Below are 26,143 nucleotides of genomic sequence, written 5' to 3' on the forward strand. Positions count from 1 at the left end.
TCGAGCAGCGGAGGCTTTTAAATCTCCCTTTCAACACTTGAGCGAGCGGTCGAGGGAAAAATCTGGCCGGCCATCGAGACGAGTAATCGAATCCAGCTCATTAATTCGGTTCCAGCGTTCGCATGGGGGTTGGACGTAACGCGAGGACATCGACCTGATTTCATTCCGCGAGTTTCGAAACCTTTCGCTGTCTCTCTGTTTCCAAATTTTTCCTTTTTCGAAAAATTCCCTGGCGATAACCCTTTACCTATACTCTCCAGTATAATCCACTTCTGTTTCTCCTATTGAACGTGGAATTCGCCGGACAATTGCAACAAGAATTATCTGGAATTTCGTTGAAAGTAAACAAATTTCTCCTTTTTTCGAAAAATTCCCCGGTGATCCTCTTTATCTGTAATGTAATTCACTTCTCTTTCTCCCATTGGACACAGAATTCTCCGGATAATTGCAATAAGAATTACCCCGAATTTCGTTAAAAATAAACTTCCCTGGCGATAACCCTTTACCTATGCACTCCAGTATAATTCACCCATCTTTCTCCCATTGGACGTGAATTCTCCGGATAATTGCAACAAGAATTACCTTAAATTTCTTTCAAAATAAACCTGTCTTCGTTACGTAGTCGAGGAAATTCGAAGATTCTCCGTTTCATTTGGCGAAATTTTCACTCTGCGCCAAAAGTGTCCGACTTTCCAATTGGACGACGCCAGTCTTCTATAATTGAGACGTTCCCTCTCTCTCCCCAGAATTTTTCCTCCCCGGTTTCGTTCGCGCTCCTTCCTCTCCATCACCGACGTTCTCCAGACTCGAATTCTTCGACCGCGATTCCAATTCCCCGTCTGTTTTCCCCGCGAATAAAACCCGAGCGGCCGGATATTGCTTTAGTTACCATACCATTCGCCTAAGCGAGCACCCATTGACTAGCTCTCTCGCCCCCCGTGACTTCATTTATTTGCCGACGAAGAACGCGTTGAATAGAGGGAACGCTGTGCAGGTTGAAGTGGCACTCGGATCGAATCGATGCCTCGATCTTCGCGAGGGGCGAACTCGTCGAAATTGGGTCGCGTTATTTTTGCGTGATCGCGGAGAGGAGAGCGAGTGGACACAGTGTCGCGGAGAAGAGAGATGTCGAAGGGAGAGACAGTGGTAATCTGTATGGATGACACGGTAGCACAGGAAGGGAGGAGAAAATGGAATCTACCGCTTTGTTCGACGCTAACGAATTCGATAACGATGCCCATCGACGTCAATGCTCCTTTTAATTCGACCAACTGTTAATAATACCCGCGTTGCAACGACGATAAAGGATTTCACGCATCAACCTGCTTCCGTTCCGCGGTTCTTCGTCCAAGGCTCTTCCGGTTGAAGCGTGGAGGAGATGTAGTAATCGAGGGAATGTTAATAAACACGTGCGTAACCTCACAATCCCTAAAAACTAAATATTTATGAAAAAATCGAATTAATTAAGTTTGACGGACTTTGTTATCGTGGCGATCTTAAGTGTACGTTTTTTCGCGGATTTTTGGGAAACGATTGAACAAGTTTCTAGGTAATTTTAATAACGGAGTATGCTATTAATTTTTCATAAATCTGGTAGATTAGGTTGATCAGAGTAAGAGAAAATGGGTTAAATGTGGCTTAAAGTTGGCATCAACTTTCCGTGAAATTATTGTCCAGCTTGCAATCCACAGTGGTCCCAAACAATGGCGATGTATATACATATATTAACACGTTCACTGTCCCGTGCATCATATGCGATGCACAGTCTCCCTTCCTGTCACACGTCCATACATCACATTTGATGCACAGGTAGAGTGAATTAGTGTCGCTTTCCCCCGAAATTTATAACTGTTCTTCGTCGCTTATCTGTCAACGAGTCGTGCGCACCTTTGTTTCATTCCCACTTTGTTTTAGTTGCAAACAGAAACTGAGAAATAGATAAAAAAAAAGACTATCCTAAGATAGTGTGTTTCACGCTTCTCCAGACACGCAAGTAGAAATTATGCTAAATATCTGCATAGTGAACGTGTTAGCTTCAAAGGAGAATGTATTAGATGCAGAAATAAATTCATTCAAATTGATTCAAAGCCACCGAGTTTCTTAATTCCAAAGGAGAATTTAGAAATGAAATCTTTCCGACTGGATTCACACAAATGATTCCAAGTCCTTTTCACGGAAAAATAGCAAAAAGTCCGATAATAATAGAAATTATTTCAACGAATGATCTATTTCCATTCTTCTGAAATAAAACGTCGACTGCCGCCAAAAGTCGGGAAGAATTCATTTCCGCAGCTAATAGTTTCCAAGAAATCAGATCAATTATATCGACATTCCTCCGAGCAAATCCTCAGATTTTTCCATCGTTCGAAACCACTGTGGTGAAACTGCCGACGAAGACGATAGGTTTGGGTCTCTCAGCTTCCGCAGGTATCTCTGTTTCCGTTCTCCAGGGAACGCGCGGAAACTTTGCACCTAGGACGAGGAGAGGAAAAAGCTGCTCGATAGTCGTGTGCTGTTACGCTGCATACACGAACATTTCGAGAAGTTCATCCAGAAATGACGCGAATTCCCGCGGGCAGGCTAAAGCCTTCCTCGAGCGGAAAAGTTCCACCGACGAGAAGTGTGCCGAAGATAAGGCCGCGTAGCCTCCTCGGTGTCTTCAATGGTTATCTCCTTGGTTTTCGATCAGTTTCGTCCCTTTTTCCTCTGTTTCTTCGAGGCGCCGGAAGGCGTTCGTCGATCTTAGAAATTATTTACATTCGAACAATTCCAGTATTCTGTTGTATCGGGAGTAAGAAACGTTTGCTGGTAACTGGAAGAGATCTGTGTGGCAAGAAACAATTGTGATTTGGTTCTTTCTGAGAGGACGAGAAGAAAGTGTCGTTCGTAGATTTGGAATTTTCTTAGGAATTTTCGTATTGTCCGCTCATCGTGGCAGTTTTTCGCGTATCTAGAAGTGTCAGGACGATCAATCTTCCTTTTGTGCCCACGGATAACAGATTTGTCCTCCGTCTCCTTCATCCTTTCCCTTTTACAATCATCAATCTTAATCATTTCGGTGACCAAGGATAGCGAGTATTCCGCTTCTTTCGTAAGGATGTACTTATAAATTTTTCACCGATAGAACTATCCACGGGGTGCTCTTCACGGAGATGTCGATTGATTGCAGAAAAAGATGGAGGAGCAGAGATCGAAGAGGATCTATAAGATCGTCGATGGCCTCCTCCCGAGGACGATGGATCCGAAGGATCGAGCGATGGAGATCGATCTGTTGTTGCAATTCTGTCTTTCCCTCAGCAAGGTAAATCACAAGGTTTTTCACAATTGTAAAAAATATTCCTGATCGAATTACATTACGTTAATTAAATTTGAGGACACTGGTGATACATGACACTCTCGTGAAACAACTCTCTCTTATATCAGAGACACTCGATGCGAGAATATTAAATTTGTGGAAGTAAAATTTCCTTTTAATTAACTCGTATAAAGTGAATTCGCGTTTGCCATTTTTGATCAATACGCCGCAATGTGTGTTGTTTGTACAATAAAGTATACAGTATGTGTTGTAATGATTCACGTTTTTAGTGTACAGTCGATGGAAGCGATGTAGTAAGGTCGTAAGATTAGTTTGACGTCAATGTAGATGTGATTAGAGCACTGAAACAGTAGTTTGAGGGAGATAAAGAGCTCGAGCATTGTCTAATCCCTTAATGCTTAGATTTTCAAACTTCACAAATTCCATCGTCCATTGCTGTATATTCAAAAAACTTTCATGTGCCTCAAATTTTCTACCAATACGCAAATTACCATTGATTTTAAAAATTATGTGCTTGTCACACGACACATCACCCACGATTTCTTTCAAAATTACCGTCAAAAAGTGTACAAATTCCGTGTTCCATTGCTATATATTCAAAAAAATTGCCTGTGCCTTAATTTTTTTACCAATATGCAAATTATTATTAAGCGTGAAAATCGTGTGTCTCTAACATAACACTTCCCTCGGGATTTCTTTGAAAATTACCGCCAAAAAATACAATAATTCCGTCTCCCATTGCTGTATATTCAAGAAACTTGCCTGCGCCTCAATTTTTTTACCAGTACGCAAATTATTATTAATCGTAAAAATCGTGTATCTATCACACGATATTCTAACGACAGCAAACACAACGATAGATTGTACACAGAAATATTAAATATCGGTTCACAAATGACCACCGTAGGTGCATCAGTCGACGTCGTCGCTTAATGCTTTAACGTACGACCCCGCTATATCGCTTCGAGCGACTATACATTCTCGAATTTGGTCATACCCAGGCGTCACGCTCCGCCCATTCACGCCATACCGTCTATTCAACAACGTTTCCCTTTCACGTGGCAGATCTATCCGAAGCACAAGGACCTGTACAACTGGGTGGACGTCGATCAGAGGGTTTACGTCCCTTTCAATATGTCCTATCTACAGGAGAGCTTCGGTTATGTGAGTAGACGTTAACGCGCGAACCGTGGATCAGAATAAGGACGTTGTAGAGGACCCAGAGGGAGAAAAAATGATTTGCTTGGTTCCTGGGTTAGATAAGGTGGGGGACGCTGCTGAACGCCACTCTAGGCACTGCCACTGCCGATCTATACAATCACAGCCACGACCGGGATCGATCTTCCATAGCCTACGAAGATCAGCTGGTCTACGTTTACGTTACCGCGCCCCGTTACTTCCGCAGCCTTGGCAAACTGCTGAATCGCTTCTCGAGGAGGTGAGTACGCGACTTTACGACTCGACCAATCGCCTGGGAAACTTCGCCAGGCACTCCCACTCGACGGTTAATCGAGAATTGATCTTCTACGTTTAAAGGGGCAACTTTCTATCTCGCGGATAGTGTAACAGTTTTTACTTCTGATTCATTTGGTAGATTCAAGGATGTAGAGTAAGATAGTGGAGGATTTTTTTATGGGAGACAAGATTCTTGTTTGTCACATATTAACCCTTTCGCTGTGGCAAATTTTGGTACACACACGCGTGGCAGATTTAGATGCTCCACAGCGGCTGTGAAATTGTCTTTTCATGGCCGTATCATTTTAAAATTTGTTTTATCGAATTAACGTGGAAGGGTGCGGAGGATAAAATTAAAGCTTGAATTAATATGGAAGTGCGCCAAAAGGCTCTAATAACACAATGCGAACAAATTTTCAAGGCGCCAGTAGCAGTGAAAGGGTTAACTATCATTTGCACCACGAGTGCGATTCGTTGCAAAGCAAAGGGTTGAAAAGAAGCAAAAAAGTCGAAATCAATGTCCAAGAGTGGTTCGTTGTTATGAATTCGACTCGACATACGAAATTTTGCATTCAGATATATAACGATAAATTATAAGTTATAAACCATAATAACCATTTTTTAATATTACGCTGAAATATTGAAGCAAAGATAAACTACACGGTACTGCTCCATATTGGCCAAATAATTACGGACTAACTGGACGTGGTCAGGAAGCACCGAAAGGTGCATCGAGAAGCCAGCTCGTATATTCACCAGAAAGGAATTCGATTTTTCCTCCTGCTTCCGCAACATTAAGCTCGATCCGCGGAATATTAAAGTCGTGTCGGAGCTTAATCGAACGCCGCGTGATTTTTGACTTAACAGCTGATTACACAAATCGTAGAACACAGTGAACTCTCCTTTCGAATAATCGATTTCCGTCGTTGCGTATTCCAGGATGCACTCCTGTAAATTCTTCCTGCTCCTCCTCCTTGTTAGTATCGCGAACGAAAAATTGCGAGAAAAATTTCCGACAGGATTTAATAATCGGCGAATCTGAAATTCATCGAATTCCACGCCGAGGGTATGACGTGTGGGAATTTTAATTTCGCGTAATCGCGGCGGAAAAATAAATCTGCTCGTTAGGAGGTGACAGAAATACATACATATCGATTGCGTTAATTAACCCTCGGAAGGCGAATGGTTTTAGACGGACGTGGGAGACGAATGCAGGGTCGTTTTGGACCCATAGCAAAATTTCTATCGTATAGACTGTAAGACGAATAATATACAAGCGTTTAAAGGGACGGCTAAAATAACACTGTACTTGGTTCGCTGGTAACTATTGATAATTTTGTGTCCGGTGCTGCCCTTTTCCCTGTTCTTATATATTCCGTCGGCCGTTGGGACCGTGTAAGCTTTGGGGTGGGGGTGCAGCCAGCAGTCATCCTTGTTTAAGGCCCCTTGCGGCTTGGGTCTCGCGGCCAACGCCTAGCCGCGTCGTACAACGCCTTAAATTACACGGGTTTCAAGAAGGAATTGTGTATAAATGTGTATACTGTAAGGCGCTGTGCGACGCGCCTAGACAACGACCGCAGGACCCGAGCCGTAGGGGGCCCTAGACAAGGACGAGCGCAGGCTGCACCCCCCACCCCACGGCTTGCAGGGTCCTAACGGCCGAAGAACCATATAAGAAGGGGAAAAAGGCAACGCCCCACACAATATCGCACCTAGTCATCGACGAGCGAACCGACGTTATTTTATCATCGGTTATTTTAAGCGCCTGTAATTCCTTACTCTTACAATACTTTCAACTATATATATATAGTTGCATTTTTGCACACCTAAGCGTCCGTCGCTATCCCCACCAATTCTTGGAAATGGGACTTCGAAGTGAGTTCGAGCGTGCCGTGTGAAACAAAGTACAGCAGTGCACGCATAAGCGTCCGCATTTTTGCACACTTAAGCGTCCGTCGCTATCCCCACCAATTCTTGGAAATGGGACTTCGGAGTGAGTTCGAGCGTGCCGTGTGAAACAGAGTACAGTGGTGCACGCATAAGCGTCCGCATTTTTGCACACTTAAGCGTCCGTCGCTATCCCCACCAATTCTTGGAAATGGGACTTCGGAGTGAGTTCGAGCGTGCCGTGTGAAACAGAGTACAGTGGTGCACGCATAAGCGTCCGCATTATGTGTGCGCTACTGTATATATATTATATTTTTCTTGTTTATTTACCGAGCCGCTTGACTTTAGCGCTGCTGAGTCAATACGGCCCTGCATTCGCCGTACTGTTATGCCGCAGCAAAAAGAGGAATCTTGAAGAACGTTTTCTCGGTGTGCAAAAGTAGTTTTATTAATATTTTACAGGATTCGCGTACAGAGGACGTTTTTACTATGACGTGCGCGGGGCTAGGTGAAACCATTGACCAAACTGTGCGGGAACGCTGTCCTTTATGCCTTCGTTTTTCCTAGAGTTTGTACTCTTTTGACGAGTAAGCCGTTCGAGCTTCCAACGGCCAAAGGGTCCTCCTGGTGCGCCAGATCTTCCGACTAATACGTACTACGAGTGTTATCACTATCCTAAGGGCAAACGGTTCACGCGTGCCTCCTGGTGCACGCAGCGTCGCGACGTCGATCGAAACAACGTCGAGAAAAATGGCAGAACGAGTCGTGATTACGAAGGCCGGGCAACGAGTACACACTCGTTTATTAACACCGAACCACCGAGGTTATGTTAAAAATAACGACAGCCAGTAACTGTCGTTCTACCGGCGATTTTTACGATCGCGCGTTCCTCTTCTCCCGAAACTGCCGCATTAATATCGACGTTGGAATATCTCTCCCCTCTTTTTTTTATACGTTTCCCTTGCTGCGCCGGAAAGATTCACGCGCCAGTACGCTACGTAACTTTCTTCTTTATAGCGCGTGCACCGACATTTTTACCGATTACACCCGGCTAATCGATTCCATCGAGCCGAACGGAATCGTTCGCGTGTAACAGCTGCTGGAAATTGGCGGATTTTGTTGATTTTACGCTCGTTTCCGGGGGAGTTCGTTTTGTTGCGCGAGATTCAAATATTTATTAGGTTACGCGGTTTTCAATCTCTCCGGGCGACGTTCGTTGCTTCCCGTGATTCTTTTTTAAAACTACTATTTGTTAATGGAAATTTCGCTTTTTTCCACCGCGTTGAAATTGAAGTTGACTCTACCTACGGTCGGCGAGAAATAACGGTAAAGCTTGGATTCTCCGCGATTATTTCACCGGTGAAAACTGTGGCCAAGTGTTCGCTTCGGTTCTGTTTATACGAAATTTGCCGGGTTTCGTTTACTTACGCGTTGTTTATAACGCCAGCAGCAGTCGATAACGGAGCAGCGTTTTCGGAAGTTGGCGAATTTCGCGAGTGTATATCGTCCGTGCTTCCGTGAAATCTGCTAGTGGAGGAATATTAATGAAACGAGGCGGAGTCACCTGCCCGGAACAATTGAATTACGCTGTGTTTCGGGGCGCATTCGTCTTCGTTACGCATCCCCCTCGCCGGTAATAATGTTCCCCGAACGGAATTATCGTCGAGCGAAAGAATCGCGTTGCGTCGATAAACGAATTCGTTCGGCCGAACGAGGAAAAATAGTGGAATAATTCGTAACAGCGATCGCTTTATCGAGGAATAATGCAGGTGAAGAACAGCGTGGATGATCCGCGCTTCGAGGCTTCCTTCCTCGCTCTAATTACCGGTGCTAATTTCAGAAACGGCTGAGTGCAGCGATTGAAATGGTCGGTGACGCCGTCGCGGTTTCACCGTTGCGTATTCCTCGATTTCTCGGCAATTGTTCAATCCCCTACGGCCCGCACAGACCGGAGAAAAACGGTTCTTCGTTGGCCGTTTCGAATGGTTCGATCGTAGCCAGGGATTCCTATAATACGCTCGATGATATATCGCAGCGTGCAAGAGTGTACACTAGAACCGGAAGCGTCGACGTTGCGGAGAGATAATTATTTGTTGGCTCGATTAACGAGCCAATCGAAACGCGATTAAATCGCCTTCCGTTCGCTCGATTAATCTGCTCGTTAAGCGAGTCACCAACTCGTTATTTTCTGTATTCGGCAAAGGGAGGAGAGATCTGCTAAGAATTTTGCTAATTCGAAACAAACGCAACTCGGTTAATACCGATCGTCGACGAGTTGTAAATTCACCCGGCTTGTTTGTAGCGTGGAAAAGGAAAAAATGGAACGTTTCGTGCGTTATCTCTGTTCGAAACGAATTTCGCAGAGTTTGGCGCGGTGTTTTTGGTCGAGAGACAAAAGGAGAAACGGCCAATTGAGATCTGTGGCCGGTCGCCGCACAGTTTCTGTCATAAAAATAAGAATAAAACACTCGAGAGTATAATATTTCCTTTAAAATATCGCGTTCGTGACTATTTGTTACTTTAAATTGATGAAAATTTATTTATACATTCAAATTTATTTATTTACGTATCTGTTCAAATTTCTTTTGAAAATTTATTCGTTTATCTCAACTTTCTCGCATTTCACGCCGGATATAAGGTAAACAGATTTCTTTGATCTTCGGATGAAAACTAATTTTAGCTCGAGGCTGACTTGCGTCGATTTCGACTCGAAATATAAAAACGTGAAACTAGTTGCAATTGATAAAAATACGATTGCAAAAGTACGAAAAATCTTTGATTAAGGAATAAAAACGGTCTAATATACGATCGACCTGATTCATACGAATGGTAGTGTTAAATCGCGTTGAAATGCGTCGAACTGGCTGGAAGATATAATTTACAATACAGCCTGCATTCGTTCACGTCGCACCGCGACTCGGAGATATTTTTACCGTGGCTGTAACAGGTTTTTACATCGACTAAAATTCCCACGAGTAAATCCCAATAACAGCAACACGACCATCGTCACTTTTTATCACGGCGGCTCGAGGGGGGAGATCGAGCGGAGTCATGCTCGAAGTAAGTTAGAGCGGCGTCGATTACCAAATACGTACTGATTACATTAAACGAAGTTCTCACTACGCTCGGTTGAATTCCACCGCCGGCCAGATTGCACACGTACCCGATCGTTGAACGTCCCGAGCACACCGGCAGACTTTGCTCTGTCGCCGTTCTCCACCGATGAATTTACATAATGCATGCATGCTAGTCGCGTGTACAAGCGTCTGGTGAACGACAACACGATGTTCTAACCCTGTTAAGGAATCTCTCGTGTCTACCAGAACACGGGGCAGTTTTTAATCACGCGGAACGAACCGGGTACAAGAGAGTGGAAACCTTTGGTAAACAGAAACGTAGCATCCCCTATTGCTGCAACGTGGGTAACCCGAGTTTACGAAAGGTTCGCTTCAGGGGGGTGGGGAAAAAAGTGTTAATTCAAGGTAGCAAGAAAACGTTCTGTCGGAGAATCGAATTTAATTAGGTAACAGGGGAGTTTCTGGATCGCTTCGAAAAGCTCGGGTGCACGGTGGAAAAAAAGAGGGGAAAAGTTGTGTGTTGTAAAAACGGTGGCCGGATGTGGCGTTTAACTCGGGTTACTCGGTCGGCGAACACGAGGAATTTATTCTTCCCAGGAAATCCAAGGTGAAATTCTTTTGGTGCACAGCATCCATGCCAAGCAACAGATTCCGCAACCTTTTGTGTTGTTTTATCGAACGATTTGGTTGAGATGTTAATAGGAAATTTGCTGTTAAGCGTTTTTTTTTTCAATTGTTTATAGCGATGCTTTGGCAATTGGCAGAATGTGATAAATTAATATAATAATAATTTGACACAAGTTGCAAGGATAAGGTAACAGTTGTGCAACTCGGACAAGTGTAAAAGAAGTCTTGCTAACTCTAAGACAAGTTGGAGAACTATTGAACGACTCGTACGACACTTTTTGCGACACTGTGTCTCCAGTACGCTATCTCTGACATTGCGACTCTATTTGCGACTTTATCTATAACACTGTGGCGATTCTTACAACACTTCTGCTCTATCTGCAATACTGACTCTATCGCCAGTACTCCATTTCTAACACTGCGACTCTATCCGCAACAGTCTGACTCTATTTATAACACTCTGACGACTCTTAGAACACTTCTGCTCTATCTGCAATACTGACTATATCTCCAACACTGCACCTCTAACACTGCCACTCTATCCATAATACTCCTACTCTGTCTACAACACTCCGACTATATTTTCAACACTCCGACGACTGTATCCGTAACTCTGACTCTATCTACAACACTTCGACTCTATCTGCAACAAAAAGCTCTTCCTTCGCCTTCGTTCTCTCTCATCGTGCACGCACGCTGTTTACGGAATTTCCCCACTGAAAATGGTCAACGCATCGGCGTCGCTTTGTAGATAATTATATCACGATTTTAAGGGAGAGATCGGAGAGGAACACGCGATAGCCGCTTCAGATTATTGACATCGAAGCCAGTTTACCCTAATATCAGCAGAACGGACTGATAGCAGAGCAAACATTCGGGATTCCGAAACGCCACTCTTGCCAGCCTATGCTCGTTGCTCGCTATTATCTCCCTTAGACAGACAGACGCAACTGGGGTGAAGGGGGATGAATACAGGCATAGTCCACCGCGATAATTACCGCCGAAGGTATTCACGCGCGCGCACGTCAACGAGACTCTCGCATCCTGCCGCCAATTTCTGCACGACCATGTATCGTCCTTAATGTCCCTAGTTGTTCCGCTCTTTGGAAACCTGCCTGCTGTACGATCCTACAATTTTCATCTCCCTCTACTATCCCCTACAATCGTAAATCATTTCTCTCTCTCTCTCTCTCTCTTTCTTTTTAATTCGCAAAAACAAGTAAGTGAATTCTGCAAGTGTCGTCTATGTAATTTAAAAGCGAGCAATTTAGAAGTTTGCAATTTTTCTTCTTTAGAAAAATGTTTCAGCAATTTCGAATCAATGTCTAACGTCTCGTTCCCGTTCCGTCGGAAAGATTTATTGTAAATCATCGCCTAAGCCGTGGCGGGAATTAATCTTACGGAAAACGAACGAGAATGGGAGCGCGGGTTAAGCGTGGAGCAGGTCGTTAGCTCGTGGTGTAACATTTACGAGGAGAGAAGTCTGTGCACGCTGCGGCCGGTTAATAAACGTAGCTGGCCCATAAATTTTAATACCGACTGGTAGAGCACGCGTCGTAAATCGATGCCTAATTCGTCCATTACCCTTCGTCGAGAAATTTCCACCCGTTGAACGCCCGAATATCCACGCCCGCGCGTAGAAAACCACCCTTTAACCGCAATTCCCAGAGGAGACAAACTTTTGTCTATCCTTTCGTTATTACTGTCACGTGCAAGCGGCGCCGGAAAGAAAATATAAATTCTCCATGACAAGGGCCAATAAAATCGATAATGCTAATTCGTTATGCTTTCGGGACCAGCTGTTCATTATTATAGCCTCCCTAGGCCATTATCCTTCCTGTGAAATATATATTCCCGATCTATATATATATATACTAGCTGGCTGTTATTTCACACAAGTGTAAGTACTTACGCCGGAGAATTACGATTCTCCGGGTGAAACGAAAGAATCGAAACAGGGTGTATTTCACGAGAAGCATTTTTATCGTTCACCAAGGATACTCAGACGACGAATCTTTCTTTATCAAGGATCACTCACAACGGACTGCTACTGTTGTACGCGACGGACACTCTACACGACATCGTGAACGTGACCGCGAGCAAGGACTGGGAGCTTTCTTGCTTCAAGTTGACGAAGGACGTGTTCACAGAAGTGGTGGGAGCTCTCTACGTGCAGCAGTACACTCCGCAGTATTTAGAGACCCTAGCTAACAGGGTAAGACGATGAAAAGTATATCTTTGCTCCCCTTGCTCCTGTCTTTCTGAGAACATTTGGCAAAGAAGTTGCACGGTGTGATGAACAGGTGGAAGGGCTGTTCGAGCGTGTGAAAGAGACAGTGGCTGAGCGTATACTGGTGAAATCTTGGCTAGACGAGGAGACAAGGACGCAGGCGTTGCTGAAGCTGAACTCGTTGCGGGGAAGATTTCACGTATGGCCTGGTTTCTACAATGAGAGCCTGCTGGCCCGCGAAATGGCCGAGGTGAGGCTATCTTCACGCTTCTTTGCATGCGAACAATACGCGTATATACGTTGTTTCATCGTCGTACTTCCGTTTCTACGCTTTCCCGTCACCGACTCGGACAGGTGGAGATCGATCCGGATCATTTCTTCCGTAGCGTGTTGACGCGTTTCCGACAGATACGCACCGTGGAGGATAAAGTTTTGAGAAGAAACGTGACGGAAAAGTGAGCAGTTCTTCTCGTACAATTTCTTCCTAGGTTGATCAAGTGTAAGATTAAACGGATTTTTGTTTTATAGACGTCGTCATCCTTATAGCGTGAGCGCCTATTACGAGTCTTCGACGAACACGATCGGTAAGAACGATCTTCGACGCGTTCATTTCTAACGACGTCATATCGAAATGGGTGAAATACAATTTCAGGCATTCCTCTGGCAATGATGACAGCTTGGTCTTGGTCCTGGGACGGTGGTCCAGCTTACGCTTCTCACGCAACTCTAGGATCGGTGATAGGTCACGAGATTCTTCACGCTTTCGACCTTCACCGAAGGCGACTGCCGCTAGACCCGGATTTGAACGTCGATCAATGGCTATGGATCACGCCGGAGTCTTGGAAGAGACTGGAGGCGAGGATCGAGTGTGTTGCTAGGCTTTACGCTAGAAGTTTCTGGAGGAAGGTCCAGTTTTATGGGAACGACGTTGCTGTACAGGTGAAGAAGATTTTCTCATTTCGATATTCTTTTTCTTTTTTAATGTTTGTTACTAACGACGTGAGAAATGACGTTGACAGTTCGATTGGAACGTGACGAGGAACGAAAATGTCGCGGACATCGGAGCGCTGCAGATCTCTTATAAAACCTGGCACACCCTGACGAACGGGAAGGATCGAAGTCTTCCCGGATTGGAGGGACTTCGTCCGAGCCAGCTTTTCTTCATAAGCGCCGCCCAGGTAAACACGCTCTACTTTTCATCGATCCGAGATTAGCAAAAAGGTTATCAACGTGAGACTTGGGATTATTTTATGATCCACGTGATTACGTTCCAGATTTACTGTTCCAATATGACTGCCGAGGCCTACATTCTCTCCGTGGAACTCGATTATCACACGCCTCAGCCTGAACGGTAACTATTGCCTCCGAATTTTTTCTTTTTTTTCGCTCAAATATTGTTCCAAAAATTTTCAAAGCTGGAGTCAGTTTTTCTGGGGGGTAGAGAAGCGATAGCGTAGATTTGGGTAGAACGATATGAGAAGTATCGACGGTAGCTTTCCAATTGAATTTAACCCTCCGTAGGCAAACTGGGTAGTTTCGCGTCCAAATTTAATTTTTTCACTGTTTTAAGCGTTCGAAAACTCTGAAAATCTTCTGAAATGAAATTTTTTAAATTTCTTTCGATAAAAATCAAAATTCGTTTCGAAGAAATACGGGTGTGAATTATCATCGATGCCTTCGAGTGTGAGCCGTGTTCTTATGGAAAGAGTAGAGTTCGTGAAACACTGAAAACGTCGGAATACTTCCATAAGGACACAGCTTTCACCCGAAAGCCTCGATAACAATTACGCTCCGTGCCGTGAAACCCTTAAGTCTTCGATACGGGAGTGAAATTTCACAAAGACCCAGATTGCCTACGAAGGGTTAAATTTCGTTCGGAGCTGCACCTGCGGCCAGACTTGATCAAGGAAATTCCACGGTAACGTTTAGGGTGAACGGTATAATGATGAACTCGCAAGCATTCGCGGACGCGTTCCGTTGCCCTATCGGAACGAAAATGAACCCGCCGAACAAGTGCACCACCTGGTGATGATTAGGCGTGGACAATCGTTTTGCCGACTATGTCTGGTATCGTCAACGATAAATCGATCATTTGGACTCGACTTGGAAAACGACGTGTCGCAGTTGGACACACCCAAGCGACGGAAGGGTTTAATCATTTTTTCAGCAATCGTCGAGCGATCCTGCGTCGGAGGGAATCGATCCAGGTAGGATAAAAGAAGGTATCCAACTTCGTCTAATCACGTGTGCATATATACGTATATACATATGTCGATCGATTTTTCTTCTCAGGAATTCTATAAGAAGCAAGAGTTGAAGAGGGGAAGAGAGACGTATGAAAGGATCGACACGAACCATCGTGGCCAGGAAGATTCCACTCGATCGACGGTCGAATTCGGTCACGATGACGAAGGATCGATCGATAGAAGACGAAAGCTTGTTATAACGTTTTCAGAGTCTAAGAATCGTAACCGTGGAGAGAGGCGTTTCTCCAATCGGTCGTGAGCTCGTTTAAATGTTAATATCTCTCCCTACGACGCTTTAGAGGACCTTAGATATACTCTAGTGAAAGCAATAAACTAACAAAAAAAAAAGGAACAAACGAACGAACGAGCGAGGGGGAAGAATAGGAAGAGTGTGATATACGAGGACAAATGAAAAGAACAAAAAAATGGAAAAATAAAGATACACACACCTACACACACGCGCGCAGAACAAGTAAACTTTAAAGAGAAAAGGCGCTTCGACCGTTTAGTTTGCGACGAATCGGTAGAATGTATCGGTAAGCTTGCTCCGACGGAATTAGCGATCGACAAATTGTTCAGTAGCGTCTTTGGAACGAGTTACTCTCGGCATAGACACGAACAATCACATCGTGGCACACCTGTTAATGGGTATAAAAGAAGAAAACAAAAAAAAATGAAGTATGCGCGATCGATACGAGAGTGTAACGTTAGGAAAATTGGACGAGTAAATCTCTCCGATTCGCCGTCTTTTCAACCTAGAAACCGTACAGAAGAGGCCGTCGAATCGATCTCTAGGATCGTTCCTATCGGAAAGTATCGAAGAAGAACGGTTTAGGAGGGTCAATCAGGCTACCTAATTAGTGCAAACCGATTGACGAACTGCGAAACATCCTTAACGAAACGGATCATTTAGTTTTCTCTCGCGCACCGATTGTCTTCGCTCTTGTTAGTCTGTAAACTCTGTAAATAACGCGTTCCCAGTTTCCCCTCCCCCAGTAAAAACGATCCTTTTTCAGTTTAGTTTAGTTGCCTCGGGACAACAGCGTAAAGAGACACGAAGGATTAATGCGACGTGCCAAGCTTAATTCGATTTTCGAAGGAAATTGAGGAGAGACGGCTGAAACTTTACGCTGATTACGCCGAGGCTTTAGAAAGAGACCAGGCTGGTTAGCGCGCGCTTCTCTATTCACCTGTAATTTCGCTCTGTTCTTACACGGTACGAGCACGAAGAAAAAGAAACAATACTTCGATTGACGCTTCTCGCTTTTATTCGTGACACCGTTTCGCTCGGTTCTCGATGGAAAATCGGGTTTCAGTTCACTCCGGCCGATCCCGACGAGCAGCTCACCGTTTATTCCAACACGAACACACTTATCCTTTCGAGTTTTTTCTCAACATGCTTTCGGACGATATCCTTTTTCAATTAGCACCGTATTGTAGCGATAAGAGAGGTTCTTATTCACCGTGCGCCGAATCTTACGATTCTCCGAGAAAATTTCTAGCAAACTTGAAGTATCTCTCCAGGATATTTTCGGAACTTATACTCCTAGCACAAAATACTTCAAACGGAACAGTTCTCGCTTGGTACTTTGGCGGATTTTTGGTGGGCTGTTCGTCGCAACGCCTCGCAAATTGTCCCCTATTTGGTCGTCGAAAGAAGGCGCCTGTGGTTCGCGTAACACGCGAGAGCAACCAATCGTGCCCGCGAGGAAAATGGATCTAAATTCGCGAACCGGCGGAAATTTCATCGTCGCGAACCGACGGCTAGCGAAGGTTGTTACAAATTTTAGTGCGTTTACGCAAGAATCGCGATCTGTGATATTCTTAAGCAGTACTTAAGCAATTTGAGGGACATTTCGACGCGGCTGGTCGCGATCTCCTCTTTAAAAATTCCAACGGAGAAAATTCCGTTGGAGGATCCTGTTGGTAGCGAGAGGACCATGAGAAAGAGAAAATTTAGAGGAAGGATCGTTCGACGATGCTCGTCGGGTGTCCCTCGTCGAATCGAAAGCATAAAGTCACATTATTTAAACACCGTTGTAAATGTAAATGGCTGATAACTCATATGGCAAATAAATATGGTTTATATACGAGTGGCGGTGTTTATTTTCCTCTCAGAATAGCGGTAACGAAATGTGCACTAGACTAGGGTACATACAATCCGCAATCGCGGAACATCACCTGGAAACAGGGCACAAGATTTTGTTTGATGAAACAAAAGTCTTAGCCAGATGCAAAGGATACTTCCCACGCAGATATAGGGAATCCTTAGAAATTATGTAGGAATAGGGTTTTATTAAGTATCTATTCCGCTAGTTACAGAGATAACACGACGATTCTACAAGTGACAGTATAGATGGTCCTACGCCTAGGTCTGCGTCACTGCTGTGCCCATCAGTGAAGCGTGTAACGCTATACCAGTCGGTTTCCTTTACGAGATTACACGGCTCGACAAATCATAATAGAAAAATATCATTTCTTTAATTTTACTTTTTTTTATCTGCAATTTTTTTTTAACACGTTGCTCATATTTTTCTGATGAAAATGATATCAAACACGATGTAATATGAACAACATTTACTTATTAACACGTTCACTGTCGCGCCAGATTTACAGGTTGCTGTCGGATGATAGGAAAATAATGTCTAGTTAGCTATGACGTTCAAAATTTTTAGTTGACAACATTTATTTTATTTTAATTATTCTAAACATTTGAGGCACTCCAGTCACTGATGACCACCATGGCCATATCGAGGAAACAATCTAATGTTAATACTTATTGAGTGATTAATTTAATTTCATAATATATCGCTTTAGCGAGCCACCGTTTGGTTGCCAATTGTTTATCACATAGAGTCGGCCTACCTCCACGTAAAAAACGTCTACATTCTAATTGTTATAACATGTAAACAGAACTTTAAATTTAGTGTAAACAGAAAAAATATATAATACAATTTATTTCACGGTATTGCAACAAATAAACGTTGAATCAATATTTAATTCGTATAAAAACAATTATTTAACGTAATAATTTTACCTTCACTATGGCTATTTTAAATTTACGACCAAGGGTCAACCTGATTTCTAATCCTTACGAACTTTAAATTCAGTCTAAACTGAGAAAATATATAATACAATTTATTTCACGGTATTGCAACAAATAAACGTTGAATCAATATTTAATTCGTATAAAAACAATTATTTAACGTAATAATTTTACCTTCACTATGGCTATTTTTAATCTACGACCACAGGTCAACCTGATTTCTAATCCTTACGAACTTTAAATTCAGTCTAAACTGAGAAAATATATAATACAATTTATTTCATGGTATTGCAACAAACAAACGTTGAATAGATTCTTAATTCGTATAGAAACATTTATTTAAAATAATAATTTCACCTTCACTATGGCTATTTTAAATTTACGACCAAGGGTCAACCTGATTTTTAATCCTCCGAACTTGATTTCACAACGAGAAAGTAATAAGATCGTTGAAACGTACTTATTTGTCAAAGAAACTTGCAAAAATGTATAAATAATAATATGTAATGTTTTAACAAATTTTTGGAAGTATAAATTAATAATAAAATTGTGAAAATTAATAAATTATACGTTATTATAACATTAATAGAATTATGACTAAACCGAAGTTCGAAGTCGAGTATTTAAAGTCTGATATTACGTGCCTAGCGAGTGCCGGTAATTGTTAAAATTTGTTTAATAATTAGTAATAGAAATTCTAATTGATTCTAATGTATACAAGTGTTACAAGAAGGCTGAGTGTGTACAGGGTGGACCTAGGCTAGCTAGTAGCCCCCGACCACTCTATTCACATCTCAGAACCTTCAGGTCAAAATACGCCGCGAAGTGTCTATGGCCCAGTATAAAGGGTGAATAAATTCGCGGGACATCGGGGGGTCCTTATATGCCTGCGGTACCCTCTCCCCAAAGTCATTAGCAAAATCGTCGGTTAGGTCAGGCGGGAAATTTTCGCGGGAGATTTTCGCGGGAGATTTCCGATATCGTAACACGGTATAATTTATCAATTTTCACAATTTTGTTATAAATTTATACTTCCGACAATTTGTTATAACATTGCATATAACAATTTATACGTTTTTACAATATTCTTCAATGGAAACATAGGTTTTAGCGTTCTCGTTATTTACTCGTGGTTAAATTAATTTCGTAGGGATTAAAAATCAGGTTGACCTGTGGTCGTAGATTAAATATAACCATAGTACAGCTAAATTTATCGTGTTAAATAATTCTTTCTACACGAATGAAAAATGTATTCCACGTTTGTTTGTTATAATATCGTGAAATGAATTATATGCCACATTTTCTCTATTCACACTGAATTTAAAGACTATAACGATTGAAAATCAAGTTGACCTGTGGTCATTTATCAAGAATAATCATAATAAAGCTGAAATTATTGTGTTAAATAATTTTTTTAATACGAATTAGGAATTTATTCAACGTTTGCTTGTTAGAATACCATGAAATAAATTATATTATACGTTTCCTATATTTACCCTAAATTTATCGTTCTATTTACATGTCATAACAATTATAACTACACGTTATGCTGCGTCTGTTTGTTTTTTTTTTGTGCAGTTCAACCTAATTTACTTAAATTTACGTTGCGAGACAGTATAATATTTACAATTCTGCCTGAATTTTTGAAATTCAGAAAAACACAGGTAAACTTCCATTGCATTTAAACGATATTCTCCACCAGACTGGACAAAGTATGTATATCTCTGTCGTCTTCGTTCCCCACGAATACTCTCCACCCTGATAGACAATTCTATCTACCGATATTTTTCCTCGATCGAGAAGAAGAGAGAACATCGATTACGAGAAGCACGTTTGTCGCGGTTTTATCGCGACCGGATGCGAACTTTTAACGTGGAAACTTTCCCGATATCCGCGGGACACGCGTGGATGCGCTCGAGGAAATTACAGTGTTTGTAATGGGAGCGTTTAATTCCACCTTTGGGAATTGCTGCTTTCAATCTCTCCAATCGATTCTCTCTTTTTCCATCCGCTCCTTTCTTTGTTAACGTTGTTCCTCCTGTATCTCACCTTACGATCCCCAATTTACCGGTTTTCCTGCCGCTTGAAAAAAGCTAGAGTTAATTAGGAATAACGAGTGAAGAGAAACAGACGGAGGATATTTAAAAATGACACGTTTGAAATGTACCGCTACTTATACACAGAGGTAGAGTGTACGTGGTAAACGTAGGAGGTTTTTTTGAAAGCGTAATCGCAATTAAAACGCGGTGCACAATCATTAAAATGCAAATAAGGCGCATTCTTGTAACGAGCCTGCGCCAGAGTTCATGCTAATTTCAGCATGCAGAGTGATGCTCATTTGCAATCGTGTTTCTGCGACGATTTTTATTTTCTCTCTTTTAGGCCACTACTGATCTCTATGGGAAATGCACAAAGACGCACAGCGGCACGTCGGCAGCCGCACCGGAAGCTGCAGGAGTGTTTGCTCTTGCTCTAGAAGCGAAGTGAGTATGCAAAGAAATTTTCATACGTTTTCTCCATCGACTCTTTGATCTTCCCTTCTTTGGTAGAGCACTCTTTTACCGACGATACACATTCGTGAAGAAGTTTGCAAGTTGGGTGGATGTGTGGTAGTTTGCAGATCGAGTTAACCCTTTCACTGCTGTTTGGCGCCTTGAAAATTTTGTCGCACTGCTGTTGGTGGCTTTTGGTACACTTCGGTCTTAACTAAATCCTTAAATTTTGCTTAAAATTCAGTCCTTAAATTTTGCTTACATTTCAGTGCTTAAATTTTGCTTACATTTTGCTTAAAATTCAATCTTTAAATTTTGCTTAAAATTCAATCCTTCCAGTACTCTCACTTTAATTTAACGATAGAAATTTAGAAATGATGAATTCTTTTTTCACGCCAAAACAAAAGATTTTGCCGATAATCTGCCGCAGCGAAAGGGTTAGATTCGATCGTACAATCGCCGAGTTTCGTATTTTTCGAACAACCAGATGCAATTCAACAGTTGCAGCTTTTACGTAGCGCAAGCTCGATCCATTCGCTGTTAAAAAAATATCGAGTTACCTAGCTACGTATACGGCCAGAATGGAAAAGCTTGTGAAAGTTTCTCCTCTCGTCGATCATTTTTCCATTTTATCGAACGTTTGAAAATTGATCGTTCAACGTTGTTAATTGTTGCCGAATTAATTTTCAAGAGTGTAGAGGTAGAGAATTTCAAGTAGGAATTCTATCAATTAATTTATTCAATTGTGCAAACGTTTTTATTCGGGATTAAGGAGATAAATGTTACGAATACGCGACGATCTGTCGAAATGACGAGCAAATGAATTTCCTCGCAAAGTGTCGTGAATAAAACTGTAGCGATAATTAGCAATTTCTTCCGTCATCGATGCAAATATCAGGCATTAATACGTCAAGGATATTTTTCTGCTGATAATCAATACAGGAAATTATTCGTGATAATGTTCGTTTATATTCTGCCCACGTGTTCCCTTTTTAATTTGATATTCTTGCGGATTTACCAGCGTGTTACGTATTTCCTCATTTTATCGTATAATTGGTACAGTAAGTTAATTCCAGAATCTCGGGAATAAACTGACAGAATATTTGCAGCGGAAATTATGTGGAAAATGAATCGACGAAATTGTTCGAAATTAATATCGCGTTTAATTTTATCTTGAAAAATAACCGAAGTTGTACGAAATAACTTGAAAGCATCAATATACCTTGTTTAAAAAGCTATCTATAAAGTACGTACACGTGTGTGGTAGAAATACTGAAATTAGGAAGATTTGTTGAAGAGTGTCCGATGGTCAAGTTGTTCTCTCGTCTGACTGCCATTCCTAAGGTCTCGAGTTCGCGTCTCCGCTCCCGATAGAACAAAAGAAAATTAAGAAAAAACTCATCACAAAAATCAGAAAATCACAGAAGCGAGGAATTACGAATAAGAAATGAAAAAGAAAATGGTGTCTGGTAAAAAAAAAAGGAAAAAAAGAACCACTGTAGAAAATGGAAAAATGTGAAGGAAAAAGCGGATACTACGGTGAAAAAGAGGGAAATAGGGTGACAAAAGCAAGATAAAAAACGAGAAACGTTGCAACAAAAGTCGATAAAACTGTGAAAGTCCACGTGAACTCGAATTGTTCAGGTGACAACGGAAGCTTGCAGGATTTCCCATCCCTCCTCTCCTAGACAAACTACAATTTAGGACGTTCATTTCAGTTTGAATTATAGCAGCCATTTACGCCTCGATATTATTTCGAGGTCTGCGAGGCCGTGCATACGTGGGCAGAGCGGGGCGCGACGCTTTATAAAGGACATAAATCTCGCTTTAATTTCGCAGCCGCATCAGGGAGGATCATTCCGGAAACGGTGGTAAAAAGCCCGCTGCTTGAAACACGATGCAGCCACGCACTTTTACTGTTCCATTTAATAACGAACGATGACGCTCCGCAGATCTGTCTCGTGTTTAATTTCAGCCTTCCAAACCACGAGAAGATCCTATTTAATTGCTCGAGTTTCTACAAAAATTACTCTCCTATCCTCTCCTATACTCTCCTTCCACTGAAAAATCTTTCACGAGAGAATAACGCGAGTCGAGTTGCAAATTTATGATTACCACCGAGGATAAATTTGACCGATTCAAAGGTAGTTTCTCTACGAGTAAACCGTTTGCTGAGAATTGCAAAAATTAACGAACGGAGCATCAGCTTATGGCGAGCAAAAGCACCGCGCTAATGGGGTTCCGTCGAACTCCAGTCGGTGAAACGTGACCCAGAAATGCAGCATTAAAAGGTCGTGGTTTAATGCCCGATACCGTCTCTTTGATATTCCCGTGCTCTCTAGTCCTCGTGTTTTCTTGTTCCAGTCCCTTTGATCGTCCACTGATACCGGTAAATATTGATTCCCAGACAAATGCACCGAAAATCTTCCTTTCCTCAACTCCCACCGGGATCCACTACAAACGTCATTATAAATGACAAAGCTGCTTTGAGTGCATTATCCCGAGCCATTGTTGGAAATCTAATTAATCTCCCTGCTGTTAATTCACTAAATCACTTGAATCTAACGCAAAGTAAATCCAGCTTCGTTTCCAATGAAGTTATCGATAACTCGATAATATCTATGTGCTCGTGGAAGATCAGAGAGAGAGAGAGAATTTCTAATGAGCTGTCTCTCGAATTGTCAATTCTAATTTCAGTCCACAATTAACCTGGCGAGACATTCAACATCTGACAGTGTTAACATCGAAACGGAACTCGTTATTCGACGCTAAAGGAAGATTCCACTGGACTATGAACGGCGTTGGCCTCGAATTCAACCATCTTTTCGGCTATGGTGTGCTGGACGCCGGTGCAATGGTCGCTCTGGCTAAAAAATGGAAAACTGTGCCGCCACGGTATCATTGCGAGGCTGGTTCTGTGCTTGAAACTCAGTGAGTGTTTTCACGCTGCTATCGATCCCTTTCATAAGTCCGTCGTTGTTGAGGGAGAGGGAGGGAAATATTTCCCACTTCCTCGTTGGAAAGTCAAAAAGCATGTATACACCGGGGGTAAATGCCCACACGATTATGATTCGTAGATGACCAGAGGTATCGATTCACCTCCCTCTTGTCGCATACAACACATACCCTATGTCTACTTTGTTTCACACGAGAACTTCCGGCCTTCTATTCTCGCCTTTTCCGCTCATATTACCCACGCTGTCGTTTCTTGCGATAACCTTTTCCCTTAAGAGCATTTTCCCACGTTCTTGAACGCGTGTCAATTTCCTTTTTAGGGAAGTGACGAGCGATCGATCGATCCTTTTGAAAATAAAGACCGATGCCTGTGCTGGTACTGAGTACGCCGTCAACTATCTGGAACACGTGCAGGCAGTCATTTCCGTGAACGCCACGCGTCGAGGTTATCTAGAGTTGTTCCTTACATCTCCCATGGGTACAAGGTAGGTGGAGAAATGTCTCTAGTTTCGTGGAAATTGTCCCGGTGAAATTTAATATCGATTCCATCCGTGATTTACGATTTTACAGGTCGATGATCCTCAGTCGAAGGGTGAAAGACGACGATCATAGAGACGGATTCACCAAATGGCCATTCATGACGACTCACACCTGGGGAGAATATCCTCAGGGTACCTGGTTGCTGGAGGTAGCGAGAAGAAATTTAATTAACCCTCTGAGTCCGAGTGGGACTCAGAGTCACAGAGTCCTCCAGGGTCCCAGAGTTCTCCAGAGTCCCAAAGTCCTCCAGAGTCTCAAAGTCTCAGAGTCCCAAAGTTCCAGAGTCCCAGAGTCCTCCAGAGTCCCAAAGTCCTCCAGAGTCTCAAAGTCTCAGAGTCCCAAAGTTCCAGAGTCCCAGAGTCCTCCAGAGTCCCACAGTTTCAGAGTCCCAAAGTTTCAGAGTTCTCCAGAGTCCCATAGTCCAAAAGTTTCAGAGTCCCAAAGTTCCAGAGTCCTCCAAAGTCCCCAAGTCCCAGAGTCCCAAAGTTCCAGAGTCCCAAAGTCCTCCAGCGTCTCAAAGTCTCAGAGTCCCAAAGTTCCAGAGTCCCAGAGTCCTCCAAAGTCCCAGAGTTTCAGAGTCCCAAAGTTTCAGAGGTCTCCAGAGTCCCATAGTCCAAGAGTTTCAAAGTCCCAAAGTTCCAGAGTCCTCCAAAGTCCCTAAGTCCCAGAGTCCCAAAGTTCCAGAATCTTCCAGAGACCCATACCAGAGTCCCAGAGTTTTCCAGAGTCCAAGAGTCACAGAATCCTCCAGAGTCCCATACCAGAAATCCATCTTCCCAACTCGAAGTATAAAATACTCTATTTTAACCCTCAAAAAAATTCTACGACAAGTTTAAAACACCTCGAACTTAGAGGGTTAATCCAAGTAAATATCTTTAGAGCATCGATTACGAAAAGGAAATTTTGTTGTTCCAGGTGAGCTTCAATACTCAGACTCCTCAGAAAGGTTGGCTCAGAGAATGGACACTGATGTTGCACGGTACCAGAGAGCCACCTTACACCGGACTTCCGGCGGCGGACCCGCACTCGAAACTGGCGATCGTGAAGAAGGCTCACGAGGAACGATCGACAGCGATGTAACGACGAACCAGAGGACTCTAGACGTTCATATCGAGAGATGTTTACGCGACTAGTCTTTATTGTTTAAGGGTATCATTTTTACAGGCGACAGGAAGAAAAATTCGAACGCAACCATGCTGTGTATTTCTGTAAAAGTCGTTCCGCTGGTTACTCGTACCGAAAAGCTTCGTGTGTTCTCGACAATCCTCATCTCTAAATAATCCACGTTACGTTCGAATTTTTTTGCAACAGACTATCGTATTTTCGCGAACGCGATCCCTGTGATACCTCGTGAATATCCTTTTTTATTTCATTGTACAACTTATCGTTGCTGTGTTTTTTCTTTATTACTTCTTTTTTAGACAGATATAGTATGTATTTAATTACGAAAGTACTTTGCCAAAGAGCTGATCTCTTTTAAACACAGTTTGTCATTTAATCCAGAACCTCCTCTGAATAATCGACAATGTCCAGTTACGTTAATCAAAACTGCGTGAACATTCGAGGAAATCATGCGAAATATATTCAATACGGCCAGAGAAATAGTGATTTTGTTGTCACACAGAGAGAGAGAGAGAGAGAGAGAGGTAGAGAAGGAAATATGAAAAAAACAACCTCAGATCGCAGAACACTGCGCCGAAGAGTCTCAGCTGGGAACAATAAATCATTCGGATTCGTCCTCGCAACTCGACGAGCCCGTCCGTCTCGTACCAATTAAATCAATTTCAATTCTTAGTCGAGTTTTTAGCGCGTGTCGAGTTGGGAGGCGTTATTTAAACGAAAACAAAAAAGAAACAAACAAACAAACCAAAAAAAAAAAAACAGAAAACAAAAGAAAAGAACAGATAGGAATAATAAATGGTCCACGCGTGCAAACGTTTTAGCATCTTTTTCAACGGTGTAAGATGTTACTGGAGCGTTTTAAAAACTTCAGAATTTCTCCGTCTTCGTGGTAGTGTTTCAAGTTAAAAGAAGAAAAACAAAGTAACTAAACGAAAAAAAAAAGAAAAAAACGAGGGAAATCTTCCCTTCTTCTTTAGACAAACTCTATAATTTCTCGTGGATCTATGGAAGCTTTTTTATATGGACAAATTTGTCACAAGTTTAGGGACTATATTGTGAAATCTTTTCTGACCGCGTCAGACGTTTCTGTCTCTAAGCGCTCTCGTGTCTCGAGCATGTACTCTTTTACCTATTCAACTATAGTAATCCT

The 26,143-nt window shown here is 42.5% G+C and overlaps 2 protein-coding genes across 2 annotated transcripts in view; both read left to right on the plus strand.

The window, feature by feature from the left end:
- The window catches only part of LOC108577670 (endothelin-converting enzyme 2-like), a 77,078-nt gene extending 62,457 nt beyond the window's left edge, over positions 1-14,621 (plus strand). Inside the window, 11 exon segments of the mRNA XM_017940858.1 lie at positions 3,170-3,301; positions 4,382-4,480; positions 4,576-4,754; positions 12,391-12,577; positions 12,666-12,842; positions 12,947-13,047; positions 13,121-13,176; positions 13,245-13,531; positions 13,612-13,770; positions 13,867-13,943; positions 14,522-14,621. Coding sequence (XP_017796347.1) covers positions 3,170-3,301; positions 4,382-4,480; positions 4,576-4,754; positions 12,391-12,577; positions 12,666-12,842; positions 12,947-13,047; positions 13,121-13,176; positions 13,245-13,531; positions 13,612-13,770; positions 13,867-13,943; positions 14,522-14,621 — 1,554 coding nt within the window.
- Positions 14,622-20,146: 5,525 nt separating this feature from the next.
- Positions 20,147-25,131, plus strand: LOC108577671 (neuroendocrine convertase 2-like). Its single transcript, XM_017940860.1, has 6 exons — positions 20,147-20,167; positions 20,267-20,367; positions 23,074-23,307; positions 23,652-23,816; positions 23,902-24,019; positions 24,787-25,131. The coding sequence occupies exons 1-6, from the start codon at positions 20,147-20,149 to the stop codon at positions 24,949-24,951; spliced, it is 804 nt and encodes a 267-aa protein (XP_017796349.1). The 3' UTR covers positions 24,952-25,131.
- The last annotated feature ends 1,012 nt before the right edge of the window (positions 25,132-26,143 follow it).

This window comes from Habropoda laboriosa, unplaced genomic scaffold (genome assembly GCF_001263275.1).
Source record: "Habropoda laboriosa isolate 0110345459 unplaced genomic scaffold, ASM126327v1 scaffold871, whole genome shotgun sequence".
Taxonomy (NCBI): Eukaryota; Metazoa; Arthropoda; class Insecta; order Hymenoptera; family Apidae; genus Habropoda; species Habropoda laboriosa.